Source organism: Pseudoliparis swirei, chromosome 4, assembly GCF_029220125.1.
Source record: "Pseudoliparis swirei isolate HS2019 ecotype Mariana Trench chromosome 4, NWPU_hadal_v1, whole genome shotgun sequence".
Taxonomy (NCBI): Eukaryota; Metazoa; Chordata; class Actinopteri; order Perciformes; family Liparidae; genus Pseudoliparis; species Pseudoliparis swirei.
In genome coordinates, this window is record NC_079391.1 from 32,381,832 (window position 1) to 32,396,963 (window position 15,132).

General features: G+C 44.2%; 2 protein-coding genes across 4 annotated transcripts in view; one reads left to right on the plus strand and one right to left on the minus strand.

Annotated features, from left to right (window-relative positions):
• Positions 1-602: 602 nt before the first annotated feature.
• On the minus strand, positions 603-13,090 carry kmt5b (lysine methyltransferase 5B). 3 transcript variants are annotated; one of them, XM_056412562.1, is made up of 10 exons: positions 13,011-13,090; positions 10,046-10,291; positions 9,799-9,946; positions 9,013-9,178; positions 8,815-8,924; positions 7,517-7,683; positions 6,946-6,965; positions 6,173-6,309; positions 5,566-5,762; positions 603-4,778 (listed from the first exon to the last, which is right to left on the minus strand). In XM_056412562.1, the coding sequence occupies exons 2-10, from the start codon at positions 10,200-10,202 to the stop codon at positions 3,307-3,309; spliced, it is 2,574 nt and encodes an 857-aa protein (XP_056268537.1). In that variant the 5' UTR covers positions 10,203-10,291; positions 13,011-13,090; the 3' UTR covers positions 603-3,306. The 3 variants fall into 3 exon arrangements, with proteins under 3 accessions (XP_056268537.1, XP_056268538.1, XP_056268536.1); XM_056412563.1 differs by lacking the exon at positions 13,011-13,090 and adding an exon at positions 12,591-12,977; XM_056412561.1 differs by lacking the exon at positions 13,011-13,090 and adding an exon at positions 12,264-12,977.
• pole3 (polymerase (DNA directed), epsilon 3 (p17 subunit)) overlaps positions 13,035-15,132 on the plus strand; it is a 7,004-nt gene continuing 4,906 nt past the window's right edge. The window contains exon 1 of the mRNA XM_056412564.1: positions 13,035-13,201. Coding sequence (XP_056268539.1) covers positions 13,124-13,201 — 78 coding nt within the window. The 5' untranslated portion in view covers positions 13,035-13,123. The remainder of the gene's footprint in view (positions 13,202-15,132) is intronic.

Sequence of the window (15,132 nt, forward strand, 5' to 3'; positions counted from 1 at the left end):
ACGTTGAATGAATTCTAAATGTCCCTCTAGTAAAACTACATAAGTATTTGCAGCTAAATGTACTTAAATAATCAATAAGTACTAATTAGACCCGATTCAGATATATTATATTACTGAATTAGATTAGATAATCCTTTATTAGTCCCACAGTGGAGAGAAATGTCTGGACAATTACTGATTATTTTACTGATAATTAAATAATAATAATAATAATACTGATAATTACTGAGAAATACTAATACTGATAATTACTGATTATTGTTAATTCAGAAGGACACATTTTAATCCACTATATCCAAGTGTTGAAGAACTAAGTACATTTACTAAAATACTGTATGGTACTTGTGTGTGCTTTAATTTCCATTTTATGCTATATTTAATATTTTTTCTCCATTAGTTTGATCCACTAGACTATGCAGAAATAAATCAAATTGTAACTTCTTATAGATTAAGCTACAATATTGAATTATATTAATGTATGTAGCACCTGCAATATAATACCAATAAATATAAAGTAAAATGTGTGAACATCTGGGCAAAGGGTTTCCAGACGGTTACCACCTGCAAGACCAGGGGGAGGGAAAAGAAAAACTGCACTCAAATTAAAAAAAATAACATTTGTGTTTATTCCCCCAGGGTTTGAGTTGAAAGGTCATACATACAGGTGTGTACAAATGGTCCACTCTCTCCACCGACTCGTCTCTTACCTGCTGTTTATTCATCACAGCTTCGTTTGGTGGAAACAACACCGGTGAAAGCAAAGTGAATAAAAACATTAAAAGTTGCGAGCCACATCATAAAACCAACAGTTTCCCATTCCAGTTCATTTGATCCGTCGCCAATACAAACAACATATTGATATGAGCAGCTTTAAGAAGTTTTAAAAGCATAATTTGCAAACTTTCTTATCTTTAAAATGTGCAGTCGTTTCTGATGCAACTGTTTTTTGAAGACGATGAGTTTTCGCCAAACGCAAACATAATTTTAAGGATGTTTGGTGGTATTTTATAGTTTTCTTTTTTGTCAACAAATCTCACAGAAAGACCCCAAAACCAACAGTGACGGTATAATGGCCGACGAGCTCCTTCACTGTGGAGTATTTACTCAAACCCAAAATTCACCAAATGTGTTCATCCACCACTCAAAATAGTGCCCAAAAAAATACATATTTTCTCCCACTGAGTCGATTAAAACCAGCTGATTTTGGAAATAACTGATATTAGAAACATTTAAATAATTATATATATTTCTATAAATGATATATTTCTTTAAATAATTATATATAAATATATTTCTATAAATAACTAAATATAAAATGATATGTATATTTCTATAAATAATATTAAACATGTACATCTTCAGTAGGAGCCAATGGGCACAAACAGGAAGTCATATTGTTGGTTTTAACCCTTTTCGTCAGATTTGTTGACAATAATAAAAAATATATATATATATAAACAAAATATAGAAACATTTCCAGAGCTCTTCCGTCGACATCCGGTCCTCGGCTCAGACTCGGGGGGGGAAACAAGAGTCACAAAGAAACTTTATATAGTTTTCAAGTATTCAAAACTGTTAAATAAGTACAAGATGTGTTCACGAGATTTACATATCGGACAATATACGCACCGTCCACTTTTAATGCTCCTCACGCTCCCCCAATACCAACACGCTAACATGGCCTGCAAACTATTCACATTTAGTTTTTTCCTTTTCTTCCTCTTCTCCACACACAGACACCCGGGACAGTTTACAGTGATGAAGACGTCCGACGAAGAGGAGGCGGACACGGAGCCCGGAGATCAGCTGCTGGTGATATGAACGGTACACATTTAAACTCGGAGGAGGAGGAGCGGGTCGACGCTCAATCTAAAAAAAAAAAACATCCACAGACGACTCGTGTTGCAGTGTGTGGATGTATTTGGGGGGTGGCTCGGCGGCGGCGCGCTTCACTGATTGGTTACAAATTTGGTCTAAATGTGTCCCCAAAAAAAATCTCTTTTTGTTAAGGCACCTAATGCTGTTGGATGGACAGTTTTCTACATTGCAAAACAAATTTTAAAAAGCACCTGTAAATAAACATAACATAAATATGCTACAAACACAACGTGTATTCCCACATCATTTGGGGGTCCGGGTGAAGAAGAAGAAGAAGTAGCACCATAGAGGAACAATAAGTCATGATTCTACGATAAGATCATTTCACCTGTGATTTATTTTCCTCACCAAAACTTTTAGTGTCGAGTGCTCAAGTCGGGTTAGAAATAATAGTGATTAAAAAAAAGAAGCAAAGTAAGACTGGACTTTAAGAGAGAAGAGACGTTTGAGGGACGCGAGTCGGTCGTTCTGGACATTAAAAAAAAAAAGCGAATAGGTAGCCTTCATGTTCGGGATTTGGTTCTTTCCTCTGACGCCACGTCAGCGTTACACAGTAATGAACCCCGCGCTGTGCTTTGATCTCCTGGAACTCTGCAGCTTAATTAACGTAATTTATTTACTGCGCTCTTTGAGGGGGGCGGGAAAATAAATTAATACAAATAAAATGTGCAACTCCATTTTACATCGATGGCGTTGCTCGTCACGCGTGTCGTTTCCGTGTGCGGACGTCGTGTCGGTGGTCGGCAGCACATGATAAACACGCACACGCGCATAGAAAACCCTTCTGTGATGAAGACGATTGGTTCGAGGGGTCACACACATTGCATGATTGGACTCAACAGGGTGATTAACTTACATAGTAAATAATGTTGATAATTAATGAATTACTGCAATTCAGAAAGTGGTTCTTTACCAGGAGAGCTACCGGGGCGACGGCGACGCGGCGCCGGATCCAAATGAACCGACCGACGGCGCGGAAAACAGGAGAAGAAAAAAAATAATAATTACAGAACTAAAAGAGACAGAAATCCAGAGTTCATAAAAACCTGCCTGTGAGACAGAGTCACCACCAAACTGTACACTTTCTACAATATCCACGTCTTTATGAAGAGAACAAGTGCATTCACTAAAGGAGCATTCAGCTTAAAACAAACACTCCGTAGTCCACTTACGCCAGATCTAATCAGAGAGGTTTGACGTCAGAAGCGTGTGTGTGTGTGTGTGTTAAATGGGTAAATTAGCTTTTTGAACTTGGTGATGAACATAAGTGAACATCAGATATTTGTTTTAGGTCGACTGAACCTTCAGTCAGAATATTTCGGCATTTTTGTGTTTGTTTTTAAATTACTGTGTACTTCTTTTACATCAACACGACAGTTGATGAGCGAGTCATCTGTATTTACAGGGGGGGGGGGGGGGGGGGGCTCCTCACGCGTTGAGCCTCAGAGACTGATCCTCTCTCCTCCTGGAGGAGATATCGATGTCTATGGAGTCTTTGCCCACGATGAGCCGGAGGCGCTTCGCCGGAGGAAGTGGAATGAAATCGTCCTCAAACTCGTTGTCGAAGTAGTCGTCCTCGTCGTCGTCCTCGTCCTCTTCCTCCTCGTCCGACGACGAGGAGGAAGAGGACGAGGACGACGACGAGGACGAGGACGACGAAGACGACGACGACGGCTCGGCGAGGACCTTTTGGGTCCGATGTCCGGCGTCCCCGTTGTAGGACGCCTGCTCCGCCTTGGCCGGCGCCGTCCTGTGGGCGGCGCCTTGGCCGGCGTCCTCCCGCGTCAGCTGGATCTTCAGCTTGGTGGAGTTGCCGTGCGCCGCGGGCGAGAAGCCGTTGCTCAGCTTGGCGATGTACGAGCCCGCCTTGTCCTTGTCGTGGTCCTTGCTGAACTTGATGCTGATCTTGCTGCACGCCGCCGAGTTGACCGCGGAGGCGGAGAGGTGGGAGGAGCCGACGGGCTCGCCGCCGCCGCTGCTGTCCCTCCGCCGGCGGAGCGTCAGCTTGGGGATGCCCGTGTTGTTCTCCAGGATCAGCTGGGCGTCGTATCGCGTGATCTGACGCTTCTTCTTGGCCTTGTCCTGCGACCGGCAGCCGCCCTTCCCCTTGTCCCTGCGGAGCGACTTGCCGCCGTTGGAAACCCCGTTGTAGTCCCGGTGCCGGTCGCCGAAGCTCAGCAGCACGTTCCCGCAGTCCGAGAAGTCGACGGCGGGCGGCGGCGGCGGCGGCGCGAACGGCTCGCCGTACGCCGAGTCCTCGCATTTGATGGTCCGCTCGGCGCGGAGACGCGTCGGCCGCTTCCGCCGGGAGACCGAGCGCCGCCTGGAGTAGCCGCCGTCCGCCGCCGGCTCCGGGGCGCCGGCCCCGCGGCCGAGGTACTCCTCCAGGTCGGCCGGCTCCGCCTTGATGACCGCTCCGCCGGGGACCGGGCTCAAGCCATCCACGGCGCCGGGCTCCAGCTTCACGCCGGCGGCCGGCGCCGTCTCCTGGGCCGTAACGAGGGTCCGCGTGGACCTGCGAGTTCTGTACGCCGAACACGGGCCGCCCTCGCCGTGCGGGACGTTGCCGTTCTCCTTGGCGGCGTGCCGGGTCAGGCAGCCGCGCGGCGTCAGCTCCGCGGCGACGCCTTTGCACAGCGACACCTTCGGGTCCCGGAGGCCCGGCTGGCAGGGCTCCTCCCCTTTGGCCGACGCCTCTGGCTCGGCGCCGCCGCGGCGACTCCGCAGCTGGACTTTACTCAGCGAAGGCTTGGACTGGGAGGCGAGTCTCTTTGGTACCCTGTTGTCGTTGACACGACCTTGTTTGGAGCATGAGGTAGTCAGGGCTCTGGACAGCGTCTGTCTGGACTGAGTCCGGTTTTTGTACTTCAGGCCAGAAGACAACGTTCTTTTTCTGGCAGCTGTGGGAAAAGAGAGCGTGACACGTGAGGGACGGAGAGCGTCTCAGAAACACGCCTGGGCGACATTTACCAAATCAGATCGGACGCCAAGTAAACCAAGAAAGAAGGAATCGTCTCGTATGATTGGGAGAGTCACGATATAGGGGTCACACACACGTCGACCAATGAACAGGGGTCACACACACACACACACGTCGACCAATGAACAGGGGTCACACACACACACACACACGTCGACCAATGAACAGGGGTCGCACACACACACGTCGACCAATGAACAGGGGTCACACACACACACGTCGACCAATGAACAGGGGTCGCACACGTGTCGACCAATGGGTGTCCAGGACTTTAAACCACATGTCCATGACCAAACATTTTGGGAAATCTCAGCTCATACATAAAAAAAAAAGAGAAAATATCGTTTTTAAACTAACAATGAGAATTCCAAAGCATCCAGTAAATAACATTAAATGACACAAATTAATGAGACAATAGTTTAGATCAAAAGAATAAACATGCATGTCTTTTCAGTTAAGATGCGTTCACTTGCAGCGCAGATAAATTAAGTATGAAAGAGCGTATGGCGGCTTATATTTCGAGTGTCATTCTTTTGAAAGCACATTAATTATTTAAAACTCAGTTTAAATGCACGTGTGAATATAACAAATGGGACTTTTCTAAAACTTTGGGGATTTTTTTACTCCCGGGCCTGGAGATGTAAATGTCCAGGACCTCCCCAGGTTCCCCTGACCGTACGCCCCTCAGGTTGAATATCTGCTCTTACATTGATGTGTTTTTGGCATTTCCTGAGAGTCCCCGTCGGTGTGGGAGCCCGAGTGGCTGTCCGAGCTCCGGTTTCCTTCCCCGAGCTTCTTCAGCCGGTTGAGCCGCTTGTCCGTCTCCCGCAGCCCGTACTTGCTGTTGATCACCGGCACTTCCACCGGCAGCCCGGCTTTGGACTTGAACGCCCCGGTGCCCCGTCTGCACCACAACAACAAAATTGACATCATTTAAATACACGCGTCACTTTAAACTGACTTACACTGGTTAACGTTCTAAAGCCCGTCTCTCTGTGCACTTTGTATTTATATACTTAATTCTTGCTGTTAATGTTATTGTCTACACCACCCGCCATGACACATTCCTTGCATGTGAAAACATAAATGACAATAAAAGGTTGATTGTGATTAATGGAAAGAGAAAATATCCCTGAAAAGTTGAAATGCTAAAATTGCATAAATGTAGCTTTAATAAATGATTATTAATGTAAAAAATGTCATATTTCACCATATGCATCATTTTTACTAACAATTATTTTATTAACGCCGCACACATGAAGACATACTGCACACACAACACGTTCCATATGGTACATCTGATGTCACACGTACCGTTCACATGTATAGCATTCACAAAATTCATTGTTCTCCCCAAAAAACCCGTCGCCGTAGTAACACGAGATCTCCTCTCCCGGTTCGATGTCCCTCAGGACCTTCACGCAGGCCGTGTCCCGCCCTGTCGACACAAACTAAACAACAACAACAGAGAGGAGTTGGTGTGTGAGCGTCCAGGCGGAGTGTTTCAAAGCTTCTCTTCAACAGATGGTGGAGTCGAGTTGTGCGAGGTACTTATTTTTCATTGAGTTATCGTTACCGACGGTAAACGGAGTTTGGAGAACGGACAGGAGAACCAGCGCGGGGGTCAAAGTTCTGCTGTGGACATATTTAAACAATCAATATCAAATTTACGTTTACGCTAGATTTAGAATATTACAATTTACCACACAGCCGTCAGTCGTTATTTATGCTCCCTTCAAAGCCACCAGACTCCATGGAAATAACATAAGTCATTAAAACCTTTAAAGATAAAACACAAACACACCATGCGTGGCAGCGGTAGATGCTTAATTACTGTTTTTGTGTGGCGGCTTTGAAGGCAGCACAGAGAACTGCTGCAGTCCGGGGCGCTACGGGTAGAGCATCTTAGAAATATAGCGTACATACAAAATTATTTATTGTAGCCACGCCCCCCAAAAAAAGGTTCCACAGCAGTACACGCTGGTACTCGTGTCTGTTCTCCAAGCTGCCGTCGGGCATCCACCCACGGAGGACAAGAACCTCGGAGAACCTCGGAGAACCTCACACTTCCTTTTCAAAGAACCTACCTTGCAGTTTGGTCGACAATCTGAAAAAGAAAAGAAGAAACACAATAAATGTAGTATTCGTATGAGTGGAGATTTATGCTTCTCACAAAAGAAAATTCACCCAATTTTTAGCCGGACTTGACCGGGACAACATCTATAATCCGACGTGGCATTGTTGGCACACAGGGCAAAACTAAATTAATAAAAAACTAATTTAAAAAAAACCCTGATTTAACTCGATTAACCCTCTCAACCCGCCGGAGGGATTGAAAAGATATAGATTCCAGTGTTTTCAGATGTCTGTAAACTAAACGAATGAAACAAAAACGCATCGACGATAAAACGTTAGCTAGTTAACGTTAGCTAATTAGCATGAGCTAGTTAGCATTAGCATTGCAACATCACTATTCCAAGTAGCTCATGCTGCGTTGTTGACCGAGTGAGCTCGAGCGTTATGACTCGGCTGCGTCGTCTCAGACGTCCTGCCACACGCTCCTCAAACTTTGATCTCGTTTTCTCCCCTCGGTGCTTCGTGACGCCCGGTACGCCCGGCCGGCTCTGACCATGAAGCGGCCGTGACGACGACCCGTACCGTGATTGATGAACGCAGCCGGGCCCAGCCAGAGCTGCGCACAGTTCTTGCGGGTGGAGTACATGACGCTGAAGTCGTTCTCTCCGTGCCGCAGCAGCATGTTCTCCTCGCTCTCAGAGAGCTCCGCGATGCAGCCCACCAGGTGCTCCATCTTGTCGTTTCTTTTCCTGGAGGAAAAAGAAGAAAAAAACACCACAAGGCAGAAAAGGTTTAGTCACACACAGACACACACACACACACACACACTGGAGAGCGAGTTGCATTACCTCGTGTCAAATAGTGAAACAGCCGCGTGCAGGTTATATTATTATAGTGTGAAGCCTGATGCAAGCGATGCAGAAGCACAAAGTCACGCCCATAAACTTTACGGCGTACCACATGAACACCGTAAACACGGCGGTTAGTACAACACGCTGTCAGCCGCACTGCGGCGAGCGCCAGGAACACACCCATAAAACGGACAGTCGCGCCACCATTGTGCGAAAAAAGTAAACATTCTTTTTTTATTTTCCGTTACTCAACTAATAGATGCTTTTTAGTTTTATAGCCCATTGTGACCAGTCGTCTTTGAGGAAAGTGTTTGTTCAGCGTTATATCAAAGTAAACTAGAACGGGCACTTTCGAGCGCGCGCATATATATATAAAAACAAAATTTTGAATTGAATTATTTTTGCATTGGCATGCATACCAATGACAAAAAATGTAAAATATGGTAAAAAAAAAAAAATTTGACCTTTCCATGACCTTGACCTTGACCTTTGACCTGATTGATCCCAAATCTAATCAAATGGTCCCGGATAATAATAACCAATCATCCAATTCCATTCTTCATGACCTTTGACCTTTGATCCGATCGATCCCAAAATCTAATCAACTGGTCCCGGCTAATAAACAATCATCCCACCAAATTTCATATACTTTTGAGTTCTGAAGATTTTGACCTGTTCATGACAACAGTCGTCTTTGAGGAAAGTGTTTGTTCAGCGTTATATCAAAGTAAATAATGCTCATTGATTGATGAAAATAGAAACAAAGTTCTACGTCAGTCCAAAGAAAGAGTTTTACACTTAAACTACTCGTCTGTTCAAAATAAAAAAATCGAGAGGAAACCGATCCGTTGGACCGTGAGACCCGTTATTACAGTAAAAGCTAATGCATGAAACCACAAAACAGTCGTTCAAAGAAAAGGTAGATTAGAAACCGTTAAATGCCTTTAGAGGGCGGAGCCAATGGGAGCAGGTTGTTCACTAGCGGTGCCGTTATAATAATTAAAGTAACAGGTGGCAGCCAGTCCTCACCATTCCTTTGTTGCCACAATTTTCGCTCCGTTTTGCTCCGACGAGTATCGGTGACAGGGGAGGATCTCGAAGCCGCTGTCGGTGGCAAACATCCGCAGATACACAAACACCTGCGCAGAGCATAGAGAGTTAGTCGTCTGGCTCTTTGCGACGCTGGAAACAGAAGCAGGCGAGGAGCTCGGACGACGCGTCGCTTACATGTTGCTTGAAGAGCTTTTCTTGAGCTTTCGTCTTGTGGAGGAAAAGGTTTCGGGACCAGTCTCCCGTCGTCAGAGCGCGGAAGGCTTTCTCCAGGTTGTCGTGCTTCTTGAAGCGCTCGATGATCTCCTTCAGCTCCTCCTGCCTCCCCTTAATCGGTCGAAATCTGTGAGGGCGCATGAGTGGCACAGCGGGAAAAATCAGCAACAAAAAAGACACGACTTATTGAAAGGAGGAGACACACACTACCGTTCAAAAGTTTGGAGTCACTTAGAAATGTCCTTATTTTTCAGAGCTCTGTTTCTTTCAATAAAGAGAACATTACATGAATCATAACTCCTCTCTCTACATAGTTAATGTGGTGAATTCTCTGGTGTGTAATGAAGTCTCTACAGAGGTGTGTAGAGGCCCATCTCCAGTGATCTAATGGCACATTTTTTGTCTTCGCCTTAGAAGACTAGCGGAGGGGGAGAAAACCCTTGAAAACCCTTATTATGTGAGCGCAGCTGAAAACAGTTATGCTGGTGAGAGAAGCTATAAAACTGGCCTTCCTTTGAGCCACAAGTTTGAAGAACTAAATTAATATTTCAAATAAAAAACATTATTTATAACCTCCTCAATGTCGACTATATTTTATATTCATTTTGCAATTAATTTGATAATTAAAGTGCGAGTTTTCATGGAAAACACCAAATTGTCTGGGTGACCCCGAACTTTCGACCGGTCGAGTACGTCCACATCTACGAGGCCACTCTGCACGACCGTCGACGCCACTGCCCCGCTGACCTGGTGTTCATTTTGTGAGTCTGAAAGCCCAGATATTGGTCCAGGATGAGGCCCGTGGTCAGGTCGTCGTGCTCACACAGCTCCTTGGCGGTCATTCCCGAGGAGGGCACATAGCGCCTCTCTGCCTCCAGACTGGCCGCGATGAACCCTGGAGGCGCCAAACACAGAGCGGCGTTAGGTTCAGGCGTCCGACGGAGAATCCGCGCGTCGCCGCTCATACAAACATAAACGCTCGCGCTCGACTCACTGCGGCTACATCGTCGACTTCTGTTTTTGTTGTGGCGCAGGGACGCCCGCTGGGAGTGCTGAGAGCAAGTCTGGCTCACGTGCTGCTCGCCGGTCAACTTGTCTCCGTGTCGTCTGCCATTTAACACCATGTTCTTGGAGTCGCCCAGCCACTTCATGCCCACAAGCCCCCGGGTCCCGTTGCATTGAGTCTCCGAGATGGACGAACACTCTCGAGTGGAGAAGACTGGGGCCTAGAGTTTGAAATCTGGGAGGCGGAGCAAAAACAAACAACGTTACGAGATGCCAAGAAATCTAATGAGTTTACACAGACCGAAGGAATAGCAAACACAAAGGGATCGAAATGAGCAGGCGGACGCGTTAACGGCTCAAAGACCAGAACTAAAACCACGTGATGCATCTTACTCATTTATTCGTTTCATTATCTTTGCCCTATTTACCTTTACGAAATTTTATTTGGGCTGTGATCTTATGGGGGGCAGCTTTACACCGACAAACATCTATATATGCAAAACAATGCAATGAGGACACAATAACATTCAGTCACAATGCGTTGTATTGTTATGGATACATGGCACATCTTCTCCATAGCAGCGCTCTCATGGGAAAAAATGATATATTATTTATCCATGTTCCTCGTATTTTCTTGGCTCTTGCGGTATTGACTTTAATATTTTTCCTTTCCCTTACCATGTCTGTGGTTATGCACCAAAACAACCAGGCGAGCTCCTTTTGATGTGTAAACGCACTCGACAATAAACCGGATTCTGAACTCAAACAAAACAACTTGGACATGAGTTCTTACCCCCCCATCAGTCACCCAGTGAAACCATCATGTAATCCGTCGGCTCACCCAGTGGCTGCTGAACTGGTAGAATAAGCAGTGCTGGAATGTAAGCGTGTCGCGGGGCGTGTACTCAATCGTTGTTCCCCATTTTATGCTACTTTATACTTATTTTCTACTCTAATAAATCTCAGGGGAAACTATTGTATTGTTTTTTTACTCCACATTTATTTTTAAGCTTAAATTACGTTTCAGACTATCGATTCCAAAGTAGTAATACACTAATAGACGGTCATATATGCAGTATAAAGTAACTTAAACTAGCTCCAGCTTCACAAGATGCAACATTAAAATGACGAACATCAATAATCATGATCCATTCTGCATTAGTACCTCTATTATTATTGTTTTTACTACTTCTGCTCAAGTGAAAGTTGTGAACACTCCTGTGGAGACAGACAGGAAATCAGTGTCCAGGAAACAAGTTTAAAACAAACCTGCAGCGCCGCCTAGCGGTGACCCCAAATAACGCACTGGCTTACTGTCAAGTGCAACAGCAACGTCTCTGGTGGCATCCCACATAAAGTATCGCCTTTACGTTAAATTATGGGCCATATATATACATATTTATCTATGCATATATTCAGAAAAACTGCGATCACATCATAAAATATGTATTCTTCTACCACGCAAGTTAACGTAACTTCCAAATGCGCAATTCCGTCGCAAGGAGCATCATCTCATTTATAATGGATGCATACAATACTAAAAAAACAGCCAACGTTTTAAACAATAAAATCACCATTTAAAAAAAAAAAAAGGAAAGGCAGGTGGGAACCCGGAAGGCCACGCGCACGCGGACAGCTGAGGCCGAGCTCGCGCGAGGAGTGTTATCAATAGAAGCGTTTGCATTGTTTGCTAACTGTCGTGTGTCTCCGCCCGTTAGCACGGAGCTAAGCCACTCCGGCCCGGAGTTACCGAGGTTTTAAACAAAAACACGCACACGCTGCCACCCCCAGGTATAACCGGTGCTCCCACTAAACACTCACACAAAGAGCGGGGAACAGAAACGGCACAAGGTGGGTCGGTATTAAGGATATCACACGTTAACACATCCACTCCAGCCTCTCAGGCGACATCGAGATGATCCATGATGCATGCCGATGTGTAGCTAATAAAAAAACAACTGAACGCACCATGTACTCTCCCCCCTTGTAGTAAAAGCACAAACTAAATATACATGTATCATACCGCGTATGTATATATGCAAACTTTAAACTTCAGCTCGCTTAGCTCCCTTCTGATCGCAGTCAACAACAGACATAACAAAAGTGATAACAAAATGTCCCCTTTTCTCCCTCTTAACCAACATAGCGTGGATATAAAAACCCTCCACGGTAACCATAGGTAGGTCTCCCCTTCCCCGGTACGTTACCTGCCACCCAGCGGGGACCGCGGCGGGCTAACCGATGATGGTGGTGGTGGAAGCCATCGGGCCGGTTAGCTTCTTCCACAGGGGGCCCGAATATAAATCGCGAGCGAATTTTAAAAGTTATTTAACGAGCCGCCAGACGCCCCTCTGCTCGGCTGCGGGTTCGATCCCCGCTCGTCACTAGATCGAGCGGTGTGACCCAGAGGGGCTCGGTTCCGAGCCGTTTATTGATCCCGGTAGCTGGCGGTTTAAATAGCGTAAAGAGCTCGCACGCGCTGGGAAGCGTTTAAATGTCTCGAGTCGGAAGCAGAACAAACACACAATACTCACAACGGTGGTTGTGTGAACAATAAAAAATAAAAATGACGAAATAAAACTACGTTAAAGTAATCCGAATTTGGCAAGAGACCGTAAACGACAAAATAGCATAGGAAATATTTTTTTTTTTTTTTTTTTTAACTAACATTAAAATTCAAGATGGCGGATAGAGGCAGCGAGATCGAGCGAGAGAGAAAGGCGCAGCACCGCCGCCATCTCCGACAGAAAATAGATCCAGAAACAGCGTTGTCGTCTGTCGGGACAGGAACGAGGAACAGTAGTGGAGGGTTTTAGTCTGAAACTGTTGACAAAAAATAAGTGCACGTTGTTGTCGACTTTTCGCAGCTTTCTTCTCCGTCTTTCTTCTTGGTTATGTTAGTTTGAGGCAGTACTTGTCGGATGTACACAGAAAGTAGTGCTGCATAAACAAACCTCTTTGCGCTCCCCTATAGAATCCCAACGCCGGAGGGGAGACAGCGGTGAGGTTCTGCCTGCCCCGTTCCGTGCAGAACCTCACCAGAACCAGTGCACTTAGAACCACACATATGCACCTCGGTACTTCTCCGTTCTGCCGCACTTCGTGGAGATGTTCCCCTCTGAACTCTGCTCCCGGCGGTGAGCAGGTGCGTAGACGGGCTGCTCACCGGGTCTTTCTGTTCGGAACCAGACGATGTTCCAGCCGGATGGACATTGTTAATTGTTCCACATCACTGATTTACTCTGTGACATTCACTTAATTAGTTTAATTGTTTGCTTGCCTTTTCTTTTTTAATTGAATATCCACACAATATTCATGAAAATTAAAATAAACAACACGCCAGTTTGAATTTATGAACGTTCTTGCTGTTAAACTTCTTGTAATTATCAGGAATTGTTATGAGTGTTGCTATTAATACAATTATTAATTCATTCAAAAATGTTGCTTTAATAAAAGTACAGAAGTATTATAATCAAATTATACTTAAAATATCAAACCTGAAAGTATAGTCATTCTGCAAAATGGCCCATTTCAGAAGTATTTTTCTTATAGAGATCAAAAATAATAATTTAAGCATGTATATTTAGCTCGTAAAACTAATTACTTTAAATCCTGCTGAGTTACTTAACTTAATTATATTACATCATAATATAATAGTTGACTTAGATTGTTATTAATAATCCAAATCTACAAAATTACTGAGGTTTAAAATAAATGTAACGAAGTTAAAAGTTCAATATTTATCTCCAGAATGCAATTATGAAGTATTTAATAACGGAGAATGGAAATGCGCTAGTCAAGTAGCTTAACAAAAATGTTGTATATATGCGTGATATTTTATCTATTATTTATACATAAATAAATATAATGGAAGGAAAAGTAAAAATGTGGGAGTAGAAGTATTTAGAAATAAGAAATGGAAATACTATCGTAAAGTACGTCAAACATTTAATTAACACAATACTTAACTAAATGTGCATTATATTCTATCACGAATCCTATCATTGTGTAACATTATATATATATATATATATATATATATATTTCCAAAGATACATATATTCCTGCAGCTTTCTAGCTGTTGTGCTAATCCTGCAGTTTTTATTTATTAAATGTGAATAAATGTGCACTGTCTCTTTTAAATACATGAATACAAACAATTAAGTTGCTTGTATTTGATCTACTCTTAAATTCAGTAAAACTTTCTTTATTTTATGCTAAATTAAAAAGTCCAGTACTTCTACTTTTTCTTTTTTAACAAATCACAATGGAAAAGAGAAAAAAACTAAACTTAAACGCAACAGCAACAATCCAAAGGAACCATCTGCCCAGATGGCCTTCAACTTTTTACAGCTCACATTTATAGTAAAGTAACAAGCAGTTTATTGAGTTATTGATGCTTTTTGTTGTTTTTATTGTTGTTGTTTGGCTATTTTCTCCCTTTCTGTCACTTGATTTGTTCATATATTTCAAATTATTAAGAGATTAGTGCATTTGTGGAGGGCTGTTAGATTGATTACCCCTTTACCTTCAACACTGACTTTGAGCGACTCATTCCAAACGTCAGGCTCCTGAAGCCAAGCCGCCCGGACAACAACAACAACAACAACAACAACAACAACAACAGAAAAAGGCTCCAGAAGCCTGAACTTGGTGGGCGTTTGAAGTTTAGCCTTTATTTACTCCACAAAGCGCTTTGCAACGTGTGGGCAGCCTGCATGTGTGAGGAAGACAGTTACCATGGAAACCACCTAAATACCTCTGACCTTCTCCACTCTGCTAGTGATGGAGGTGTGAGCCGAGCTGGACGCCTGCCCAGTTTTTAATATTCATCCGTACACTGCAAATAATGTGTGTCGAGACAAGTACACACAGAAAAATAATGAAGAACCATCAACTACTGAAGAACCATTCTTTCTTCTGAGGCACCATTACCGGTTCTTTGAAGAACTTCTTTAAAGAACCCTGGTTTGAAAGGTTCTTTGTGGAACTAGAAATAGTTCTTCTATGGCTTCACTCTGAAGAACCATTTCTGGTTCCAGATGTCACCTTAACCCTTGTGTTGCCTTCGGGTCA